Source organism: Dipodomys merriami, unplaced genomic scaffold (genome assembly GCF_024711535.1).
Source record: "Dipodomys merriami isolate MVZ:Mamm:240054 unplaced genomic scaffold, mDipMer1.0.p SCAF_408, whole genome shotgun sequence".
Taxonomy (NCBI): Eukaryota; Metazoa; Chordata; class Mammalia; order Rodentia; family Heteromyidae; genus Dipodomys; species Dipodomys merriami.
In genome coordinates this window covers 46,135-67,830 of record NW_027205693.1, presented here as the reverse complement: position 1 = coordinate 67,830, position 21,696 = coordinate 46,135, and the positions used below count along the sequence as shown (strand labels likewise).

General features: G+C 47.1%; 1 protein-coding gene across 3 annotated transcripts in view; it reads left to right on the top strand.

Moving 5' to 3' along the window:
• The window catches only part of LOC138806758 (activating transcription factor 7-interacting protein 1-like), a 59,855-nt gene that overhangs the window by 28,123 nt on the left and 10,036 nt on the right, over positions 1-21,696 (top strand). For all 3 annotated transcript variants that reach the window (XM_069992096.1, XM_069992095.1, XM_069992097.1), the window contains exons 2-10: positions 4,280-6,180; positions 8,117-8,203; positions 9,821-9,966; positions 11,258-11,395; positions 14,860-14,925; positions 17,601-17,674; positions 18,118-18,206; positions 19,788-20,396; positions 20,965-21,029. In XM_069992096.1, the coding sequence (XP_069848197.1) occupies positions 4,287-6,180; positions 8,117-8,203; positions 9,821-9,966; positions 11,258-11,395; positions 14,860-14,925; positions 17,601-17,674; positions 18,118-18,206; positions 19,788-20,396; positions 20,965-21,029 (3,168 nt within the window). In that variant the 5' untranslated portion in view covers positions 4,280-4,286. The remainder of the gene's footprint in view (positions 1-4,279; positions 6,181-8,116; positions 8,204-9,820; positions 9,967-11,257; positions 11,396-14,859; positions 14,926-17,600; positions 17,675-18,117; positions 18,207-19,787; positions 20,397-20,964; positions 21,030-21,696) is intronic.

The window sequence follows — 21,696 nt, the reverse complement described above, 5'->3', positions numbered from 1 at the left end:
CCAGGACAGCTGAGGGCAATCTTGTGTGCCGACGGGAGAAGCACTGCAGTGTAGAATTGAAGACAGTGAGCAAGTGAGGAATATTCCAGAAACATCTAGAAACAAGAACTAGGAAAAAATGGTAAAGCTTTTGTGGGATTTGAAACAGAAATAGTGATTGTGGCTTACTCAAGCTTTAGAGAAATAACAGGTTTTTACACGAGAGTAAGGAGATACGTAGTCTGAGTTTGCGCATTTTAGGTCCAAGTGTGTGAAGCATTGCATTGTGGGGTTGCCCTTCGTTGGCAGTAAGCGGATGGTTGTATTGACTGTGTGACACACTGACTCTCCTTCCACCGGGAGATACCAAGTGCACCCCTGTGCTAAGACGTGGGGTACATAAATTAGATCCAGAAAGAGCTGTGTTCTGAGGCGGGGCTGAGGGACGCTTGTTCCTCACCCAGGCCCATGGAAGTGGGCACGAGGGAGCCGTTACCGGCCCGGCTCGTCCAGTGCCGTTGAGGGGCATCATTGGAAGACCCATATTTGCATAAAAGTCCTTTCTACACGCAGTGTGGGAGCAGCGTGTGGAGAGCCCTGCGGAAGGCGACACTGCCTTGCCCTCGGTTTGGCTGCGCGTCCTCTGTCTGTGCAGGTTTTGGGTCAAGTGTGTTTGATCAGGCACTCGCGACGGTGAATTGGTGTCGTGTTGTGCGCTTTGACCCAATAACCTTGGCATTTACTGAAGGCAGCGCAGGCCCTGGCCTACCAAAGCAGAACAGGACTAAGGCTGGAGGCGCCTGGCTCCAGCAGAGCCCGGGCGGGCGTGCCCACGGCCTCCCTGCGGGACTCACCTTCATTCTCACACCTCCGAGCCTGGGCAGCGCTGGCCCTCATCAGCTTCCCTTGTTGCTGGGTAAGGTTAGTGAAGCCCTTTTCTGATTGGTATTCATGCAGCTGTGCTTTGGGCCAATCAGCGGCCAGCTTCAGTTCTCACCGGGCTGAGCACTGGAGGAAGCAGCTCTCTCTTGTGGGAGACTGAACTAAGAGTGGCTGCAGATGGCTCCCTTCTGGTGTCTGTTCTTAGCCCCGAACACCTGACACGGGGCAAGCGGGAGGGCAGCTCCGATACTGTTTTTATAATTGGTCACTTACAAAATGGGACAAGGAGTGTGTTGCATGGAGTGGGTGCCCGTGTCCCCCTTACCCTGATGTGGGGGCAGCAAGGAGCCGTGGTGGAAATCCAGGCATGCGAGGGCCTCCAGGGCCCGGCCGTGCGCACTATGCGTGGCCAGGACTGCTGAAGGTTGGAGCTGGGGATTCCAAACAACAGGGGTGGAGGGTAGGAAAAATAATGCTCATTTGTTTGGATCTAAGGTTCTGTGAACATCTGTAAGTATATACACATATAGACACATAGACTCGTGTGTGTGTGTGTGTGTGTGTGTGTGCGTGTGCGTGCGCGTGCATGCGTGCACCCACATATCTTCGTATCTACACCCGTCCTATGCAACTTTATAATTTTGCAGACTCATTGATGTAGCAAAGCATGCTTTCATGGACTGTCCACGCTGGACTCGTTTCTCAGGTTAGGAGTGAGTTTGTATCTCTAGAAACATGCACATGTATTAAATATTTGAGATGTGCACGTTGTGTGTGTCTGCTGTGTGCTCAGCACACACCTCACGTATGCGCACACATGCAGACTACGTTCTAGATTACTTCTGTCACACTGTGGGTCTGACCTTCCCGTCCCTGGCCTGTTGCTGGGCAGGACTCAGAGTACCGGCCACTGATTGGCTGACTGGGTGTGTGAGCTGCCCGCCACAGCCACTTAGATTCCTCAGCTGTCTGAGCTGACCATTGTAGGCGGAGACAAAACAGCTTCTCTTTGTTGTGTCCTAGGAGGGTCTATGAGAAAGAAGGAAGTCAGCCAGTAGATAGAGGGGTCACTTAGGGGGCTCCCTGAGCTTTTCCCAAAAATTACTTCCCAAGAATTTGAAAATAAAAATCCTTTTACAAGCTACAGAGAGATGTTTACAGGTACCAAATACACCAGTCTGTGGTTAGTGACATTGTAGTTGCTTGTAGACACGGCAGACATTTCCCGCTGTCATACACACATCTTTCCTGTGGAAATGAGTGTCATCCCATGGCTCTGGTACTGCAGCTCCCAGAGTCAGCCTTTATTTTGCAGTAGAGACTTAGGAGTGGCGTCTGAGATCCAGATAGTCCTTAGAATTTTCTGGTACAATAGCCGTGAGAACTTGTTTGCCTGTGACTCTTTCCTCAGTGGGCAAAGGAGATTTCCAGAGCAGGCTGCTGATTGGTTTGCACAGATGTGGCTGAGCAAGTACACTGCCTGCTCACACTCACGCCATTTCCTGGTTGCTTTGTCTGTTTTTCATTCTACTGAGAACCAGAGGCGGCGGGGGACGTGTGCTCCCTTGTGGGCGTGGGTGGTACTTGCTCTTTTTGCCAAGTGTGCCCAGGTTGCTACTGACCCCATTACCACATTAAACATTACTCGGGCCAGGGGGTAATTTTTAGTACTAAACGTGATCATTTTACTTGTTGGATTATCTGATTCTCATATGAAATAGCAAAATTATTGATAAGTAACGAATATGTAATTCATTTAAGTGTCTCAGACTCTCAACTCTGTGCCTAAAAACACACTGATGGATTTAGAGATTATGGTGGTAACATGGAGTGCTCACTGCACTCTCCGTGTGCAATGTAAATTGATTAGTATTAAATAGGCCTCACTTGTTTTCTTTTTAAGACAACTAAAACCTGAAGCGTTAGGTAGCTTAAAATGTCACTAAGTAATTATCTAGGAGAAAGGAATTGGAGACTGACTGTCTAGACTTCTTGTTTGTAGCCACTAAAAGTTATGGAAAGCATTTTCATTTCTCCCTGGTGTTGCTGGGATTGGAGCTCAGGGCCTGGTGCTTGCTAGACAGGTGCCATACCACCTCACCCATGCCCCCAGCCCTAGTTGACTTTTTCAGATAGTAGTGTCTTGGTTTTTCCCTGGTGATCTTTTCCCTTCTTGATCTTTTACATAGCTGGGGTTACAGACATAGCACCACTATGCCCAGATTATTTGCTGAGATGAGGATCCCGCTAACTTTTGACAAGGCTGGCCTCAAACTCTGGGTGTCTTACTCCCTGCCTTCCCAGTACGGGTGTGCCTCACCACATCTGGTCACACAAAAGTGCATGTATGGATGTGTAAATGCGTGTATGTGGGTGTGCGGACGTTTACGTGATGCAGTCGATAACAGAGTGGTTGCACACATTGATTTCCCGTGGGCCAGGGTCACCTGAGCAGCCTTGCGTTCTCCACTCAAGCTGCCTAGGCACACGGGGAGTGGGCACCGAGGGGCATCAACCCATGCCTGCTGCTTAGGGACTGTTGGCATGTTGGCCTAGCTGTAACAAAGGCTGCTGGCATGCTTTGCCCGCATTGAAGATAGTTTCCTCGGTTCAAGGTTACTGCATTGTAACTGCTTTGTCTCTTCATCAGCTAGGACTTCCGAGTGTTTTCCCTCTTCTCTCCACCCCCTCCCTGTCTCTTTTCTTGTCCTCTCTTCTCTTTCTCTCTCTCCCTCCTCCTCTTCCTCCCTCCTCTCCTCTCTCTACCCTCTCCCTCCTCTTTGCTCTGCTTCCTCCATTTGGAGAGATGCTCTACCACTTGAACCACAACCCTGGACTTTTGAATTTTCTTCTGGTTTGCTTTTGTTTGTTTTCAAGTCCTGGGGCTTGAATTCAGGGTTTGGGCCGTGTTACCAGGCTAGCACTCTACCACTTGAACCACGACTCTACTTCTGTTTTTTTGGTGGTTAATGGAGATAAGAGTCTCATGAACTTTCCTGCCCAGGCTGGCTTTGAGCCATGATCCTAAGGTGTCAGCCTCTTGAGTAGCTGGGATGACAGGTGTGAGCCACTGACACCAGCTCTTTATCTGCTTTTAAAGCTCCTATATCTCTGTTAGTCTCTAAATTCCATATTGAAAATGAAAATTGTTCCATTTTTCTCCCCTGGTTTCTTCCTGGTTATTGATCTTCTGGTATGGACCAGAATAGCCTTTATCACTTTGGAGTTATATAAACCAGGCAAATAGGAAAATTTGCACGCAGCAAGTTCTTTATGTCATTATTTCAAAATGACCATTTGTCTTCTATTTGGACAGGATATCTACTGTCGGTGTCTCCTTCCGGATCAGTGTTTAGAAAGCCTAATGAATTACGTGACTTATTTCCGTTATCAAGCTCTTTATCTCCTTTTTTTAAAGTTTCGAGATGGATTGTATAGAAGAACCTCAGAAAAAAATCTTCAAGGCTCGGAAAACAATGAGAGTGAGCGACCGGCACCAGCTGGAGGCGGTATACAGGGTGAGGGACGAGCTGTTGAAGACTGATGCCAAGCTCGTCAACGGCAACCACGAGAACGGAGACCTGGACCCGTCCTCCCCGCTGGAAGGCGCGGACTACATGAAAGATGATGAGGACATGAACGGCATTGATGGGGTTTGCTTTGACCCTGAAGACAATAAGACAGAGTGGGAGGAAGCGCCCGGCAGCCTCACTGTGAAAGTAAAAACTAAGCAGGGTGACACCTCAAATGGTGAGCCTTTACCTTCCGGCTGCGCCACTTCAGAGGCAGCTCCTGAGCTGAACCCTGGGCCGGCCTCTGGCGAGCCGGCCTCTAGCGAGCCGGCCTCTAGTGATCAGGCCTCTGGTGATCAGGCCTCTGGTGAGCTGGCCTCCAGTGAGCCGACCTCCAGTGAGCTGACCTCCAGTGAGCTGACCTCCAGTGAGCTGGCCTCCAGTGAGCCGGCCTCCAGTGAGCCGGCCTCCAGTGAGCTGGCCTCCAGTGAGCCGGCCTCCAGTGAGCCGGCCTCCAGTGAGCCGGCCTCCAGTGAGCCGGCCTCTAGTGAGCTGGCCTCTAGTGATCAGGCCTCTAGTGAGCCGGCCTCTAATGAGCCGGCCTCTAATGAGCTGGCCTCTAATGAGCCAGCCTCCAGTGAGCCGGCCACTGGAGAGGCGGCCTCTGGAGTTGTGGCCCCTGGTCATTCTGAAGGTGTTGATTCCAGTCCTGGTGATGTCCCCTGTGCTGGTGCCCTGCCCCACAGCCCCGCATCTGTGGACCACACCACACCCCGTGACCCTACTTGTGAAGAAGCCGCCACTGGTGACCTCGCCGCTGGCGACTCCACTGCTGGTGAGCGTTTTTTGGACAAGCCGGTTTCTGCTGAAGAGGGCTCTGCCGAAGCAGCCCCTGGTGCCACCCGTGCCGCTGCTCCCGGGGGGCTGCCCGCTGCTGGCCTCTCTTCCGGTGATGACCTCCCCGCCGGTGATCCCGGCTGCAGCGCACGGGACTCCGATGACCCGGCCTCCTCCAAGCTGGCTCTGGCCCAGCCAGCCTCTGGTGAACCCGCCGCTGGGGCCCTGACTCGCGAGTCAACCCCTGAGCCCGCCTTGAAACCTACTTCCGGATCCAGTGGTGAGCCAGTGCCTGAAACTGACCATCCGGAGCAGAGCAGCAGTAGAGACGGTGCGTCCCTGGCGAGCAGCGAGGACGGTGGCAGCGCTGACCGGAGCCCGCGCGGGGATGCCCTCGAGCAAGAGAGCAGCGCCGAGACCAGTGCTGCCAGTCCGAAGGAAGGGCGAGAAACCGACGGTGCGACGGCGTGTTCAGATCTACCTCCCGAAAACGAACAGAAAGCCAGTGAAGACCCTGCCGCCGCCGCCGCCGCTGCCACGGGGGCTGTGGGGGACGAGGCCATCTCCAGCAGCGTGCAGATGGACGGAGCGGACAAGGATGAGGACGAGGAGGAGAGCGCTGCCCGCCTCCTCCAGGCCGCCAGGGACGAGACCGCCACCAGAGACAGCGGTGAGGAGAGTTTAGAACACGCGGACTCCATGGAGACAGACGAGATCATTCCCATTTTGGAAAAACTTGCACCTTCCGAAGATGAGCTCACTTGCTTCTCCAAGAGTTCCCTCCTTCCAATGGAAGAGGCAAGTCTAGATCTGGAAGAGAAAATGGAAGGCTCTTTTGGCTCACCTTCGAAGCAAGAGAGCAATGAGAGTTTGCCGAAGGAAGCCTTCCTGGTCCTCTCGGATGAGGAGGACATGTCATGTGAGAAGGATGAGTCTGAGGCCATGCCGCAGCTCCCCGTGTGCTCCCCAGGTGAGCCTGCGCGCTTCGCTCCTGTGCTCAGCCTTGAGGTTCCTTTTGTTCCTTTTGTTGGTGACTGAGGGTGGGAGGGAGGGAGGGAGGGAGGGAAGGATGGAGGGAGGGAGGTTTCACTTAGTGATCACATAGCCAAATCTGCAAGCATACTCATTTATTCACCAGCTCCAAGCGTAACCTCATAATTTTAATGCATCTTACCAATCAAAGGTGCTTTGAATGGACTTGCTTTTAAAAGTCCACTACCATAGTTGGAAGGTGAAAGCTTGAAGCCTTCTGACCTGTTCCCTCCGTCCCTCACAGCTCTTGGAGCCCGGCTTTTCCCTCGTCTCGCCCCCACCCCCTTCTTTCATGAAGTCCAGGGTGCTTTTAGCTTGCCTGCAGACTCTTCTGCAAAAGATCGATAGACTTCATGATTTGGTAAATACCCACCTCACATCTTTTATTTTTCATTGTCTTTTGTTTGCCAGTCCTGGGGCTTCTTTTGGGGGGTCTGGCCTTGGGCCTGAACTCGGGGCCTAGGCACTGTCCCTCAGCTCTTCAGCTCAAGGCTAGTGCTCTACCACTTGAGCCACAGCGCCGCTTCCAGCTTTTTTCTTTTTGCTTATGTGGTGCTGAGGAATCGAACCCAGGGCTTCATACATGCAAGGCAAGCGTTCTGCCACTGAGCCACCTTCCCAACCCCACTTACGGCTTTTTTTAAATGGTTAATTGTGGATAAGAGTCTTGCGGACTTTCCTACCCAGGTTGGCTCTGAACTGTGATCAGATCTCAGCCTCCTGAGTAGCTAGGATTTTAGTTGTGAGCTACCAGCACCTGGCTCCAGTTTTTAATTCTCATAGAGAGAGGACAAAAGAAAAATTTGAATTGCTTTTGTGGTTAACTTCAAGCATCATTACTGAATAAAACCTTTTATGCCCATCAGATTACATGACAAGGTTTTTGTTGTATCTTATGACATTGTCTGTGAGGGAAAGCGTGGTAGCGTGAACAGCGTTTTCTTGTTTGTTCCAAGTAAGAATAAGGAGGCAGGCCTAGTAGAAAAAAATGGAAGGTCTTCCTTCAGTGTATCATAGCAGCTTTTGGAGATAAGTTGATTTTGGTTTTGGTTTTGGTTACAAGGTTTGAACTGGGACCCTCATGCTTGCTAGGTAGTTACTCTTCTAGAGACACGTTCAGCTCTGTTTTCTGTAGCATTTTTAATCAATCATATTTTATGGGCCTCTTACGAAAATCACTCAGTCTTTCTGACTATTACTGTTCCCATGTGTATCATGGCACATGTAGGCTATATGGAGGAGAGATCTAGAAAGCACCAGGCCTACTCCTTAACAGTGTTAACAAAGTATTTTCAAGGAATGTTTTTGTTGCATTCCTTGTTTGTGAATTGCCCTGTGACCTACTGTGAAAATCACATGATTCTTTCTACCGCTCTGGTTAAAGTTGAGTTTATAAGAAGTTTCTAATTTTTTTTTTAAACCTGCCGCTATTACTGTTCTAGTTTTACAAATTTAAAGGATTCTAATTGCACACAAAAGTTGTTTCCACATTTTATTATTTTATTAGTGATAGAAAATTATTGAGAAAACTGTCTTGCTTTCAAGCTGTATTATGAATTGTTTTATCCATGTTGAGTTTATTACGAATTAGATAATGGTTGAATATGCACTCGATTATTCATGCCTGTCAGATTGTGCTTTCATTTTCTTTGCAGAATTTCACATTTTGGGGCTCTGACTTTGTAAGAGTATAGTTTGGAGACTGAGTGGTTACTAAAAGTGTAAACCAATGAGTTAATATCCATTTCCTTCCTCTGTGGATCTTCTGCTCAATATTTGATTCCTACTAATCTATGAACATGGGAAGTCTTGCTGCTGCTTCAGCTGACATGAATTCCCATGGGAAAGGATTTCCTTTTCTACTTTCGTTACAGCGGAAGTAGAAACAAATGAGAAGGACAACAAACCTGAGGAGGAAGAGCCAGTCATAGAGGAAGAGGAGGAGAGGCCTTCTGAGAAAAGTATGTATGTAGTAGTTTGAAAAATGGTCATTATTTCTGGCTGCAGATGCCATGGAATAATACACTTTTCTGCCCATGAGTAACTGCAAAACCTTACAGTTGATGGCACAGTTCATTTTGCTGATGACTGAAGGATAACTGAGTGGGTTATTGCATGCACTTCAGTGTTTGTATTTTATTTATATTACATGTCCACAAAAAAAATGATGGCCACCTGGATGCCAGTGGCTCACGTCTATAATTCTCGCTACTCAGGAGGCTGAGATTTGAGGATTGCGATTCAAAGCCAGCCCAGACAAGAAAGTGTGTGAGACTCTTACCTCCAACAAAGACCACTAGAAAACTGGAAGTGGCACTGTGGCTCAAACAGTAGAGCACTTTGAGCTGAAGAGCGCAGGGACGGTACCCAGGCCCAGAGTTCAAGCCCCACAACCGACCAAAAAAAAAAAAAAAAAAAGATAGCTGCTCTTAGTTCTCCCTGTCCCATGGTTCTTCTCGATGGTCATGTTATATAACAGGCGCCATGGGGCGCGGCTAGAATCCGTGCTGTCTCCGCGTATAGGGTAGAGGGAGGTGGGGGGGATTAATATGATCATATTGAGAAGATATGAGGAATTTTAGACATTGTAAAATAAACCAGTGATCCAATGAATGGCAACATGATTGGAGATCACCTAAAGTTGTAGCTGATTTTTAAAGCACATTTGTAATCAATGTCACGCGCTTCTCCCCACCCCCAACCACTTCCCCTCCAGTACTAGGAATTGAGTCCAGAGCCACACAACACTAGACAAGTGCTCTACCACTTCAGTCTGCACCCTAAAGCTCAGGTGCACTTTTGCAGTAACATTAATTTTGTTAGCTGTATATGCTCCAAATCCACTAAGATATGTTGAAAGTAACTTTTAGAATACTGTTGTTAGCTGGCCGTTGGTGGCTCACACCTGTCATCCTAGCTACTCAGGAGGCTGAGATCTGAGGATTGCCGTGTAGAGCCAGCCCAGGAAAGTCTGTGAGACTCTTACCTCCAACAAAAACCACCAGAAAACCGGAAGTGGAGCTATGGCTCAAGTGGTAGAGCACTAGCCTTGAGCTGAAGAGCTGAGGGACAGCGCCCAGTCCCAGAGTTCAAGCCCCACGACTGACAAAAATAAAAAAAGAATACTGTTGCTTTCTTAAGTCTAGGGGGTAAGCAGTTGTCTGATATTTACTGAGGCAGAAGAATGAAATAATCCAAGCTATGTACATTTAACAGAAGTCTGTGATGTTAGAATACATTCTGTATTTTTTTCAGAGGACTATGCGCACTGTGGAATTTAGTAAGAGAAAGAATACAAGATGATCTCCACTTTCTGCAGGACGTAGCTATAGAGAATTCTCCATTTTACTAGGTTGTTTTCAGGGGAAAGAGGTTCTGCATTTAATGATGAACGTTGCTTAGTCATTAGAAAGTTCTTAGCGTTCTGAAAATGTCACCTGATGTTCAAAGCTAAAAGTATATATACATAAAATGCAATTCTAAGAGAATTGGTTAAGAATCCTATTGTGAGGGTGGAAGATAGTTAACAAATCCTGTCATGAAAACACCCGACTAATCACTGTGGCTTTTGCCCTCAGGTGAATGTTCGAGAAGAAAACGTTCTAAATCGGAGGACATAGACAATGCACAGTCCAAACGTCGAAGGTACTTAGAGGACGAATACGAGGCAGAGCTTCAAGTAAAGATAACTGCCAAAGGAGACATTCATCAGAAGCTTCAAAAGGTGTTGTAAATGATAACTTAAAAGGCCCACGGCCCAGAGACTCATCTCAACCATGTGTGATGGGGGGGATGCACACTCGGCCCTGTGGAAGTGTGCACAGACTCACACCCGAGCCTCCCCAGGTGCGAGCGCAAGCATAAAGGCCTGAGGGCGTGGCTCCAGTGTGTGTCTGGCAAGCACAAAGACCCAGGTTCGAATCCTAATACCAACAGAGCAACAACAGAAAAGAATGGTGATTCTTCTAGATTTGTGGTATGATGGCATTCTATGTTTAACTGACATCCAGTTTATCATGGAAAGAGACAACGTGAAATGGTTGAGCTTATGAAGTCTTATTATTAAATAGATTTTGTACCTTGTATTTTAGTGCTTGAATAAGGTGATTTCATAGTTGTACACCTGTGCATTCTAAAATCTTTGTTATGTGCTTTAGTGTTAGGGAAAGAAATATGGAAGGATTGTGAAAGCCTTCCCCATAAATTTGTCAGGTGAGACAGAAAGAACAAAAACACTCACTATTTTAGGTATTTCAAATGTGTTCACTGATCCTTATAGTAAATACCTGTTGTAGATAGGCACTCGAAACTCAGGTGAGGCTGGTTTTTCAAACATTATATATTCAGTTGTGCCTTTATAAAGCCAGATACCTACATTTTCTGGAAAAAGGAACAGCATGACAATAAAAACAGCGATACTTTGTTCCTTGTCTCATCTCTTTTCTGCATATTTAGATAATGTTAGTCTGTTAGCTGTGTTAGGATTATGAAGAGGCGAAGTGTGTAAGAACTGTGCAGACTTGTAAGTGAACCGAGAGCTTGCATTGGAAAGGTGTAGTTCATGGGTCTGCTGAGGATCCTGTGTTTTGTTTGTAATAATGCAGTAATAATGCGAATTGTAAGTAGGTGGTTAGAAATGTTGTATAGGATAGACAAGCATTATTAGTATATCTCATAAGAACTAACCAATGTATATTAGAATGGAATTTTTTTAAACCACTGCTTTAATTTCCTTTAAGTTATTGGAACAGGAGCTATGGGAAGAAAGTACTTAAACTTCACAATTTTACTCTACCATCTTGAGGTCGATGCCGCCCGCGTATATGGAAGTGGGGGTTTTCAGCAGGTAGCAACGATTGTGGGGTGTATTCAACCAGCTAAGCAGTTTCATTCATTAGAGTTAATCAATTATCATCATTTTATACGTACTTCTATACATACTTCTTGCTGTTGTTTTGCTTGCTGAGTGACTTCTGCATAACAGCATATAGAATGAGGACTGGGTGTTTCTTTAGGTTGTGCAGTGGTTACTGGAAGAAAAGTTGTGTGCGCTACAGTGTGCTGTGTTTGACAAGACTCTGGCGGAGCTGAAAACGCGAGTGGAGAAGATCGAGTGTAACAAAAGGCACAAGACCGTCCTTACCGAGCTGCAGGTTTGTGAGCACCAGCTGCTAGCGTTGTACAATGTGTTCCCTACAGTGTGCCATCGCGGAAGACTAAAATACATTGACATTCTAACTGTGAGCAGTCAGGGGGGCCTTAGCTTTCCAGGGCTGCTATCAACCCAACCCAGAGGAGTGCCTTTACCTACAAAGCAAGATTACCTGAGAGAGTCCATATCAATAGGGTCGGTGCTCTGAGGGCTGGCGTGTGTGTGTGTGTGTGTGTGTGTGTGTGTGTGTGTGTGTGTGTGTGTCCATGCGTGTGCACCTATGTGCACGTGCATGCATGTGTGAGTGTGTGACCCACCCCTATGCTTCCCTCCTCTCCAGCTAGCGAGTGGATGGATGGTCTTGATGTCCATGCCTTGTAGCGGTGTCCCCTTGCTCTGAGGCTGGGCTGTTCCTTCACATGGTCTTGCATCTGGATGTGTGCTGGTGTTCGGTTCTTTCAGGTTTAATCATCATTCACGAAAGGCTGATAGGTAACCAGCTGTATATGCAAACTAGCATTTTATCAGTTCACTTCCTCCATGGGTCTTACATTCAGTATTTACTACTAGCCCGTGGACATGGAAGGTCTCTCTTCTTCCAGTGCATTTCTTCTTCAGGACTTCTATCTTTTTCACTGTAATAGTCTAGACTATTTGGTTAAATTTATACTTAGATATTTTCTTACTTGTTTCTTGAGGTTAGCTAGAATAAGACTATTTCCCTGATTCCTTTTCATTGCGTTCATTACTAGTGTATTTAGAAAAGCCATCTATTTTCTATGCTGATTGGTTATCTTGCTGCTCTGTGCAGGAGTACTTAGAGATTTCAAGTGTAATCATGTTGTCTGCATACAGGGATAACTGGACACCTTTCCTTTTTGTATCTCTCTCTGACCATATTACTCTGGCTAAGAATTCAAGCACTATAAATGAAGAGTGGAGAGAGTTGGATGCATTTGTCTCATTCCTGACTTTAGAAGAAATGCTTTCAGGTTTCTAAAGAGTCTTTATTATGTAGAGGTGTGTTTATTTCTGTTTCAACTTTCTTCAGGGCTTTTCGTCATAAAGGACTGAAATTTTGTTAAAAGCCTTTTCTGCATGTGTTAAGGTGATGGTACAAGTCCCTTGTTTGCATTTATTTGCTGCATGACATTGATCCATTTGCCTACTTAGACCCATCCTTGCCTACCTGGATCAAAACTAACTTGCTTTGTGCACGGTGGTTTTCATGTGTTGTTGAAGTTACAATCTGTTTTGTTCAGAATTAATTACTAAGAATTTTTGGGTCTGCGTTTGTCAGAAATCCGCACATCGCTTACTTTTGTCCTGACCTGGTTTTGGTATCAGGGTAATTCTGGCTTCATAGAGTGAATTTTGTAGCATTCCTTCCCTTTCAGTTTTCTGGATCATGAGTTGGCAGTTCTTAAAGGCCTTAGAATCTACCAGTAAATACATCTGGCCTGGGCTCTTCTTTGTTAGGAAATACTACTGTTTCAGTTCTCTGCTCTTAGGCATGCTGAAGTAGTTTAGTCTTTCGGTTTCATTTCAATGTCATTTGTGTCTTGAAATAGGCCTTTTCCTTCTTAGAGTTTACAATTTATTGAATTATATGTATTGAAAGCACATCCTAATGATTCTCTGGTTTTCACTGGAATCTGTTGGAATAGATTTTTAATTTAAGTCCTCTCTCTTCTCTAGTTTGGCTAAGGGTGTGTTAATCTTAATTGTCTTCTCAAAGAACAAAGTCTCATTTCCTTGATTCCTTGTCTTGTTCTGTTAGCCTCTATTACATTAATTTCCACCCTGTTCTTTGTGTCTATCCCTGTAATACTTTCTGATTTGGCTTTTGTTTTTCTTAGTTCTCAAGGTGTATCATATAGGCACTCAATATATCTACCTACCAAACCTTCTTAAAAACTGTTTTTGCTGTATCCCAAAGCTTCTGGTTAGTTTGTCTTATTTCATCCTAGAAACTTTAATTTGCCCAATTTTTTCACAAGTACATTGATCAGTTTCCATGTATTAGTAGAGTTTTTCTTGCTGTTGATTTTTTTTTATTATTTCTTTCCATCATCTGTTTAAGATAAAAGAAATGATTTGTTTTTTGTATTTGTTGAGATTTGCTGTGTGGCCTATAATGCGATCTATTTTGGAGAAAGTTCCATGGGCTGCTGTTGGAGGGCGTGCTCTGTACATGTCTGTTATTGACTGGTTATGCATTTTAACCTGAAGTGCTTGTTCCTTTTTGTGTCTGGTGTTTGGAGGATGTCATGGAGTGAGGGGAGTCCTGAAGTCCTGTTCCTTTTCTGCAGAGCACTCTGACCCTTTATGTCCACTCGTGTTTAAGTGGAGAGTTAATACCATGTATATTCACTTATTATTGAAAGATAATTGCTGATGCCTGTAATTTTGCTGTGTTTTCCTTGTTGATTTAAGTTCTGTTCGTTTTGTCCCTTTCTCCTTTATTTTCTCAGGAGGAGATCGCTGATGTACTGAGTAGATGATTTTCTTTCCTTTCTAATTCTCTTGTGAACGTTACTTTCACTGAGCTTTCATGTTGGTGACTTCTCCACCTGTGTGTATGATTCCTGGTTTAAATGGTCATGAATTGTTTGAGTTGGACCTTCTCTGAGAAGGTCTAGTTCTCCATGGATTTAAAAGGATAACTAGGTTGGGTATGGTAATCTTCCATGGTAGTTCCTAAATTTGGCCTTGTGTTGTGCGCAGCAGTGTCTGTGTAATAAAATGATGAGCCATCCGCAAATGTAGTCGTTGTTGGTCTCTGGGGATGTGTTCCAAGGCCAGCGCATGCCCAGATACATGCATGCCCAGATGCCCGAGCTCCACGCAGTGCCGCAGATGCCCGGTGCATTTCAGCTTCGGCTGCAGACGTGAGGCCTCCCATCAACCCAGAAGTGCTTAACTCTGTCAGTCGAATGAAGCACGCTCACCTTCTCCTTGCTTGTTGGGCACCATTTGTCATTTGGGGAGGCCAACTTTCATCATACTGCAGACGGATGGGCTTCCGTCATTTCTCTATAAGGGAGGAAAAAGTAATTACGTACAAATATTGTGTAGTTTTACTATGATGTGGTTTTAGTTGACTTCTAATTTGATTCTGTTATTATTAAGTAGCTTTAATTCCATCAGTTGGGTCGAGCACACTGCATCTTGATCCATGTCACCCCTTTCGTGGTCCCGCGGGCCACAGAGAGGTAATTGTCACTCTGACTCCCGGGTGGCGCCGGGGAGATGGTTGTTTACTTGCATACACAAATTGTGCTCTCAAAGTGGAGCGAGCTGCTGTTGTATAAAATGGAGTCACTCAGGGCCAGGCTCAGCTGCTAGGTGAACACACTTGGCTCTTCTCAGCAGCCAGTTACCTGGGGATTTGTGGTGGGTTTGTGTGGCCTTTTTACTGCTAGATTGCCACTTGATTTTCTTTTCATGTTTCTTCCATTTCAGGCCAAGGTAGCCAGGTTAACCAAACGCTTTGGAGCAGCCAAAGAAGACCTTAAGAAAAGACAAGAGGTAAGAGTTTCTGCTTATGCAGCAGTTTTAGGAAACACTGGGCTGTCATGAAATTGTTTTTTTTACTTTATTACAAGTTGAACTTGGCATTTATAATACACACTACTACACTTCCCAGGATGGGTGATGCTGTGTGACTCCATCCTCAGCTGCTCTTCCTGTCCATCCTTAAGGTGGCTGCGATTTGTCTCTCCTTGCAGTGTCACACCTAGTAGAGGTTGTGTCCCTCTGTGCCTCAGCCCCTCCTCCTCCAGTACTGTTGTTCCTGCAACTCACCAGCAGAGGGGGCACAGTGCACGCAGTGCCTAAGACATCTGCAGCGTTTTCTTTAGTAAAGAGTTAAGTCCACACATCACAGGCTAGTATTTGTCCTCTGCAGTCTGCCTTATGCTCTATGACTTACTAGTCTACTGTTCTTTTCTTCTTTATATTTTTCATCTAGCAGCTGCATACTGTTACAGATGAGTTGAATTTCTTTCCCCTTGAACTTTTTCATTTGAGCAAATTACAGTCTCTTTGTTCTTTATAGCTCCATTATCTAGACTATCATAATTGCCAGTAATTAAAATCATTCTTGTGTAACTTACACAAGTAGTTTCAGTGTTAACACAGTTTTATATTTTCCTTACTTGACCGTTTAACGAACAATTTAGTTTGAAGCAGTGATAGATTCCTCAGAGTGCTCTATCTTAGCACAGTGTCAGAACCAAAAATCAGGACATCAGCAATGTGGCTGGCTTTTTCATTCATTCATTCTTCTGTTGTGAGCACGCGCATGTGTGCATCTTGTGCGGTTGGATCGCGTGCAAGCCTCACCACCATTAGGCTGACCGATGGTTCAGTTACGACACAGAGCTCTTCTGTCACGTCGAGGATCCAGGCTTCTCTTTACAATCTGCTTCCTGCCTCCTCTCTTCCTTAAGCTTTTTAAGCTCTGCTTCTCTTCCCCAGAGCATCTGGCGTTTGTTGTCATTGTCCCAGACAGTCACCTTTCCAGGTGATGGCTTGGTCATACCATGCTCTTCATTGTGGTCTCACATGATGTGATTGCCCACGAGCCCCGCCTTCCTCACAGTTCAGACTGAGCCATTTTACATGAGAAGCATTTGGCCTTGGATGTTTCCATTTTGTTGTGCACGGTGTCAGTTTTCCTTTTCTCCATTCCTTCTTGCGTCTGAACTCAGCAGCTGTGTGATGCTGTGGGTGGCGGGCTGCCGAGGGCGGCAGCTTGGAGGAGTGTGTTCTCACACGGGCCCGTGGACTGGACTCCTGCGCCCTTTGGCTTTGCTTCCTTCTTGCTTCTTGTTTTCCTGGCCCAGTAATTGCCTCTGGCCTTTCTCAGGGGTGTGGCCTCGTCTCTTCACTGGGCCGGGTGTGCTCTCTGCGCTCGGCAGGGAGGGTTGCCCGTCAGGCACGCACCTCCTGCCACGATCTGGATAGGAAGGACTCCAGCCTTTCCTCCAAAGGCTCATAATTTGAAATACAATCCCTACCTGAAAGAGTAAGACGGTGGAAACTTAATCTGACTGCAGCCTCTGGAGGCGGAAGGTGAGGCACAGACAAGACCACCAGCGTGAGCCCTGCACCGACAGGTCCTGATGACTGATGGGAAAGAGGGAGAGACAGGCAGATGGAGCATGCGTGCGCATGCGCACACACACGCACACACGAACACCTCCATCTCCTCTCATGTAGTGCTATGCACCGTCCTGGGACACTGCTAACAAACGGCAGCACCAGCCCTTCCTTTGGACCTGCAGAGCTCTGAACTCTGCTCTCTGTAAAGTTACTTGTCCCTGGCATCCAAGGATAAAGCTGCTACGCTGCAGCACCAAAACTTGATTCTCTGTGGATACTCGTCTTACTCATGCATCCTCTTTCTGGCTTGCTTTAGTTTATCTCCCCAAGCATCTTAATAGCAGTTATTTTGAATTCTTTATTGGATTCTCTATTTCTTTAGGGTCAGTTAAATGGTGTCCTTGTTCTGTGTGCCCTGATTCTATCTTTCTTTGAAGTTTGAGGAGGGAGAAGGCTGGTCCGTGGTGTGTGTGTGCAGTGGAATTTGAGAATTTTTGATCAAAGTGAACTATATTAGAGCTATATTAGTGTTGAGTGGAGTCATGTGATTTGTTCTTCTTCTATGGAATGAATAAGGAGGGCATTGTTATCAGAAACTTGACTTGTAACTAATATGTGGATGTTAGAATTTCATTTCTATTTCTTTGGCTTTGAGGGCACAAAGCTGAAATTGGGACGTCTTTTTGTGAGATTACTCAAGTCACATAGAGATGGGGACGCGTTTTAAAAACAAAACCTTAAAAATAAATTTGGTTTGAGAATTTTTGATCTGTGACTTTAGACATGTCAACTCTTTTGTTGAATTTCTGCTGGGTTGGCAAGTTGGCCATTTTCGCCTTTTATGTTTTCCTAAGAACACTGAGGTATAGGAATTACAGTGTTCATCCTCAGATGATGAGCAGTTGTCTTTGACAGAGAAAATGACAAGCTGCAGTCACCAGGTGCAACGCCAGGTTCAAATTTTTGTCCTCACTAGTAATATTTTCCACTGCGTGACAGAAATGACCCATCACATAGGGAAAAAGCACTGAAAAGTCCTCTTTTTAGAAAGAAAAGTTTGTATTTTGGGTCTTAACTTTGGTATTTCCTCGTGCCAGAGCCCACCAAACCCACCCGTGTCCCCAGGAAAGCCCGTGAATGACATCAACAGCAATAACAACATGGTGTACAGGTGAGGCTATGCGCTCTGTGATCGGCAGGAAAAATAATGTGGGAGTGTGCTTTCTGCTTTGCTACATTGCCCATCTGTAGATACTACTTTTGCTAATATAGAAAGGACTATTTTGTTACCATGTAGGGTGTGTTCGCGTGCGCATGTGCATGCTGGGGATCAAACCTGTGCCTGGCCAATGCTCCGCCCCTACCCCTCCCCTGCAGTCCCCTGCGTGTTTCCTTATGCACCGGCCATTCCTGGTCTCTTAAGGAAAGAGAAGGGCTCCATCCACTCAGTCTTGGGGTCAGGGCTGCTGATTTTAGAAGACGAGGCCATAGACCCCATTATACGCCAACTGAGTCCGGGTGGTGTTGCTTGTGGAGTCAGGTGGCAGAGCCCAAGTCTGGCCTCCCCCGCCCCAGGCCTGCCCATTGAGCTGCGCATGCGTGTCTGTTTCATAGAACTGCAGGCACAGTGAGGCAGATGCTGGAGTCCAAAAGAAATGTAAGCGAGAACGCACCGCCATCTTTCCAGACCCCTGTGAACACAGGTAAGATTTTTGAACATCAGAAAACCACTCAGGGTTGGGTTCTCTTAAATTCTTTTGAGATTGGAAACAGGCTATAAAACAGAGATGGAGGTCTACATAGGAAATTTTACTAACAATTTAGCATCATAGCTAAGTATGTGTACGGACGAATACAGAGAATTCAATTCCTGTGCAGCAGTTCCCAAACTTTCTCACCCGCATGTCTCTTCACCATCTTACCAGACTACTAAGAAACCCTGGGAACTTGTGGACATTATACCAACTGGTTCTTAATAGCAATAGAAGTCACACTAAGGTTCTTTTAACAATTGCCCATTTACCAGTAGTCATCCATGATATGAAACACCAATAAATGAAGAAATAGTGGTAGTTTCCAAAATAGTGGTTGAGCACTAGATTGCCATTCACCTTCACGGACAGTGGAAGGGAGTGGCTTGGGGCATGATTCTGTTTGCTGATTGGCTGAAGTAGAAGGAAGCTATCCAGCCCCTGGCAACTAGTGGAGACGGAAGAAGGCCAGCCCCTCAATTTTAGATAACCGGATGTACCTTGCTGACACCAAGCTAGTAGTTTCTTCAGGATTAGCACAAACCAGAGTATGAAACCAAACTAAGGAATTGTTCTTACTCACTGAGTTCTTGTAAGTCATTGCTTCAAGAAGGAAGGTCTAGCTGGGTGTGGTGGTGCACACTTGTAATCCTAGCCCTCAGGAGGCCCGGGCAGGAGGATCTGGAGTTCAATAACGTGTGACAGAGGCTGCCACTCCGCTGCCTTGGTTGGTAGCAGTCCTGTACCCATTAGAGGAGGAGGGGGGAGATGGCAGGCGCCGCCATCAGCTCAGCACAGCTGTCACCCCGCAAAAAAGTCAGATGTCCCTTCATTATCATCAGAGCTTTCACGAGTGAACTCCCTGGAAAGCTCTCGGGAAATTAAGAGTGTTTTCTAGATTGGAATCACTGCTGTAGTGCGCCTGTGATTGTAGAAAGATTGTGAGTCAGTCGGAAACAAGTTTAGCTATTTATTTCTACCCTTGTCCCATGAGGCTAGACCTCTGTAGTTGAGTCCCAAGCACTGGAAGTCTCTGGGGACACATCTTTCTCCTCTGTCTAGGTCACGTGCTGTGGGTGGAGTGTGTACAGAGATTTTCCTCAGGAGTGGCAGAAAGCTAGATCCACGCAGCCAGGTTTCCCAGGGTCCAAGTATCAAGTACCCTGACCAGGTTTTCCTGTTAAACGCTGCAAATGGATCAAGCTTTCCCACTGGGTTTGTGAGCTGCTGGTACTGTACAGCAGCTCTGCAGGTGTCCTGTGTGGTTGGAAACCAGTGCATAGCATTGAATCAGATTTCAATGTCAGCTAGTGCTTCAGACCTTCCTAGTCGCTCTGAAGTGCTTGTGCTTGTGGTTCATTTTCCAAGGTTCCTGGGCCCTGAGGCAGCGCCCCTCCACACTCATGTTTACTCAGTCTCACTACACACACCACACCCCTGTGCACACACGGTGCGGGGATCCTGGATGGGCTGTAGTGACTGCACATCGCCTCATGGGGGCGCTGAGTTCATCCTGGTGCTTTCTCTCTGCAGTGTCCTCGTCCAGTCTGGTCGCCCCGGCGGTGGTCAGTAGCCAGCCGAAGCTGCCCACGCCGGCCACCTCGGGCTCACTCACGGCCGCGCCACTTGTCCCCGCACCCAGCACGGCCACTGTGGTGGCCACTTCTCAGGTGCCCAGTGGCAACCCGCAGCCCACCATCTCCCTCCAGTCCTTGCCAGTGATCCTGCACGTGCCAGTGGCCGTGCCCTCCCAGCCTCAGCTCCTCCAGAGCCACCCGGGCACAATCGTGACCAACCAGCCGTCGGGCAGCGTGGAGTTCATCTCCGTGCAGAGCCCACCCGCGGTGAGCGGGTTGACCAAAAACCCTGTCTCCCTGCCGCCCCTGCCCAACCCCGCCAAGCCGGGCGGCGCGCCTCCCGTGCCCAGCCCCGGCATGCAGAGGAGCGCCACGCTGGCTGTGCAGGCCGTGCCCACGGCCCACTCCATCGTCCAGGCCACCCGCACGTCCCTGCCCCCTGTGGGCCCCTCGGGCCTCTACAGCTCCTCCAGCCCCCGGGGCCCCATCCAGATGAAGATCCCCATCTCTGCCTTCAGCACCTCGTCCCCCGCTGAGCACAGCAGCCCTGCCGCGCCCAGACCCGGTGAGTGGCTGAGTTTGGCTGCACAGCCTCCAAGCACAGAGAATCGCTGTTAGTAACGCTCAAGATCCCGCAGACTGGATGCGGTTGGAGGTGGACAGGGAGGTTGTTTTCTTCCGTATGGAGGTGCAGTTTTTGTCTCTCTTTGGGGGCACATTGTGCTAAGTTGATACACGTGCACAATGTCTAATAAATAGATCAGTGAAGTGCACCTCTGCATCTTCAAGTCCAACCATTATGTAGCTGGGGTTACAGGCATGAGCCACCAGCTCCGTTAGAGAATCTTTCTGTTTAACCATTTGCCTCACTGGAACATCTTCAATGATTTTTTTTCCCCTTTAAGTATTCCTTAGAATATCTGACTTTCAGTGACTGGGTCAGTGGGTATTTGACCTTTGTTTATCTAGTTTGTGCATTTGCCGTGGTGACTCTGAGAAAACCATTTACTACACGGTAAATGCTAGCAGCAAAGCAGTCGTGAAGACTAAGGAGAGTTGTTACATATAAAGTCATCTGACCTTGTGCCTATGTATGTAGACAGCTGATGAAATTGTTCTGTTTCAATTCTCAGAAAACCAGGCAAACAAAACAGTAGATGCTGCTATTAATAAGAAAGCGGCCGATAGCACGTCACAGGTAAGATTTCCTTCTCTCTCCCAGTAAAACTCAACACACTCTAAAACACGGCTTTCCCTCGGTATCTGTGACTCGATGTATAATAGTGCAGCCTGTCTTGCACAAAGGCCCATATGGTTTCTGCCAGCTTCTTGGTTAGATGCGTGAACCATTAATGTATTAGATGTAGTGAAAATGCAAATTCATTCAGATTATCAGCACGTTGGAAGACCGGGGTCTTCCCTTTTACATTGCTCTCTGCAGTTGTGTTCTAGTTCTTAGGGAATGGAGATCATCTTCCAGTTTGTTTGTTTTCTAGAAAGATTCATGAAGCCGTTGCAGGTTATTTTCTTGATTGCAGTTTGCTCAGTGGGCAGGAGTGGAACCAGAGAGTGGAACCAGAGGGGAAGACACCTCGACCGGAGTCGGGGTCCAGCGTCGGCTGCACCCCCTCCCAGCAGCACAGCTGTAAAGAGAGCCCAGGGCAGCTGGGTCCTCGGGGCCTGAGCTATTTTGGGAGGTGGTCACATTTTTCATTATAGCTGGTCAGCACATTTTTCATTATAGCTGGTCAGCACATGAACAGTGAAACTCAGGTCCACACCATCTGTCTTCGCTGGTCTGTCTGTCTGTCTGACGCAGCCTAGCCTGCATGCACATTGGAGCACATGCTGGCCCTACATGCATG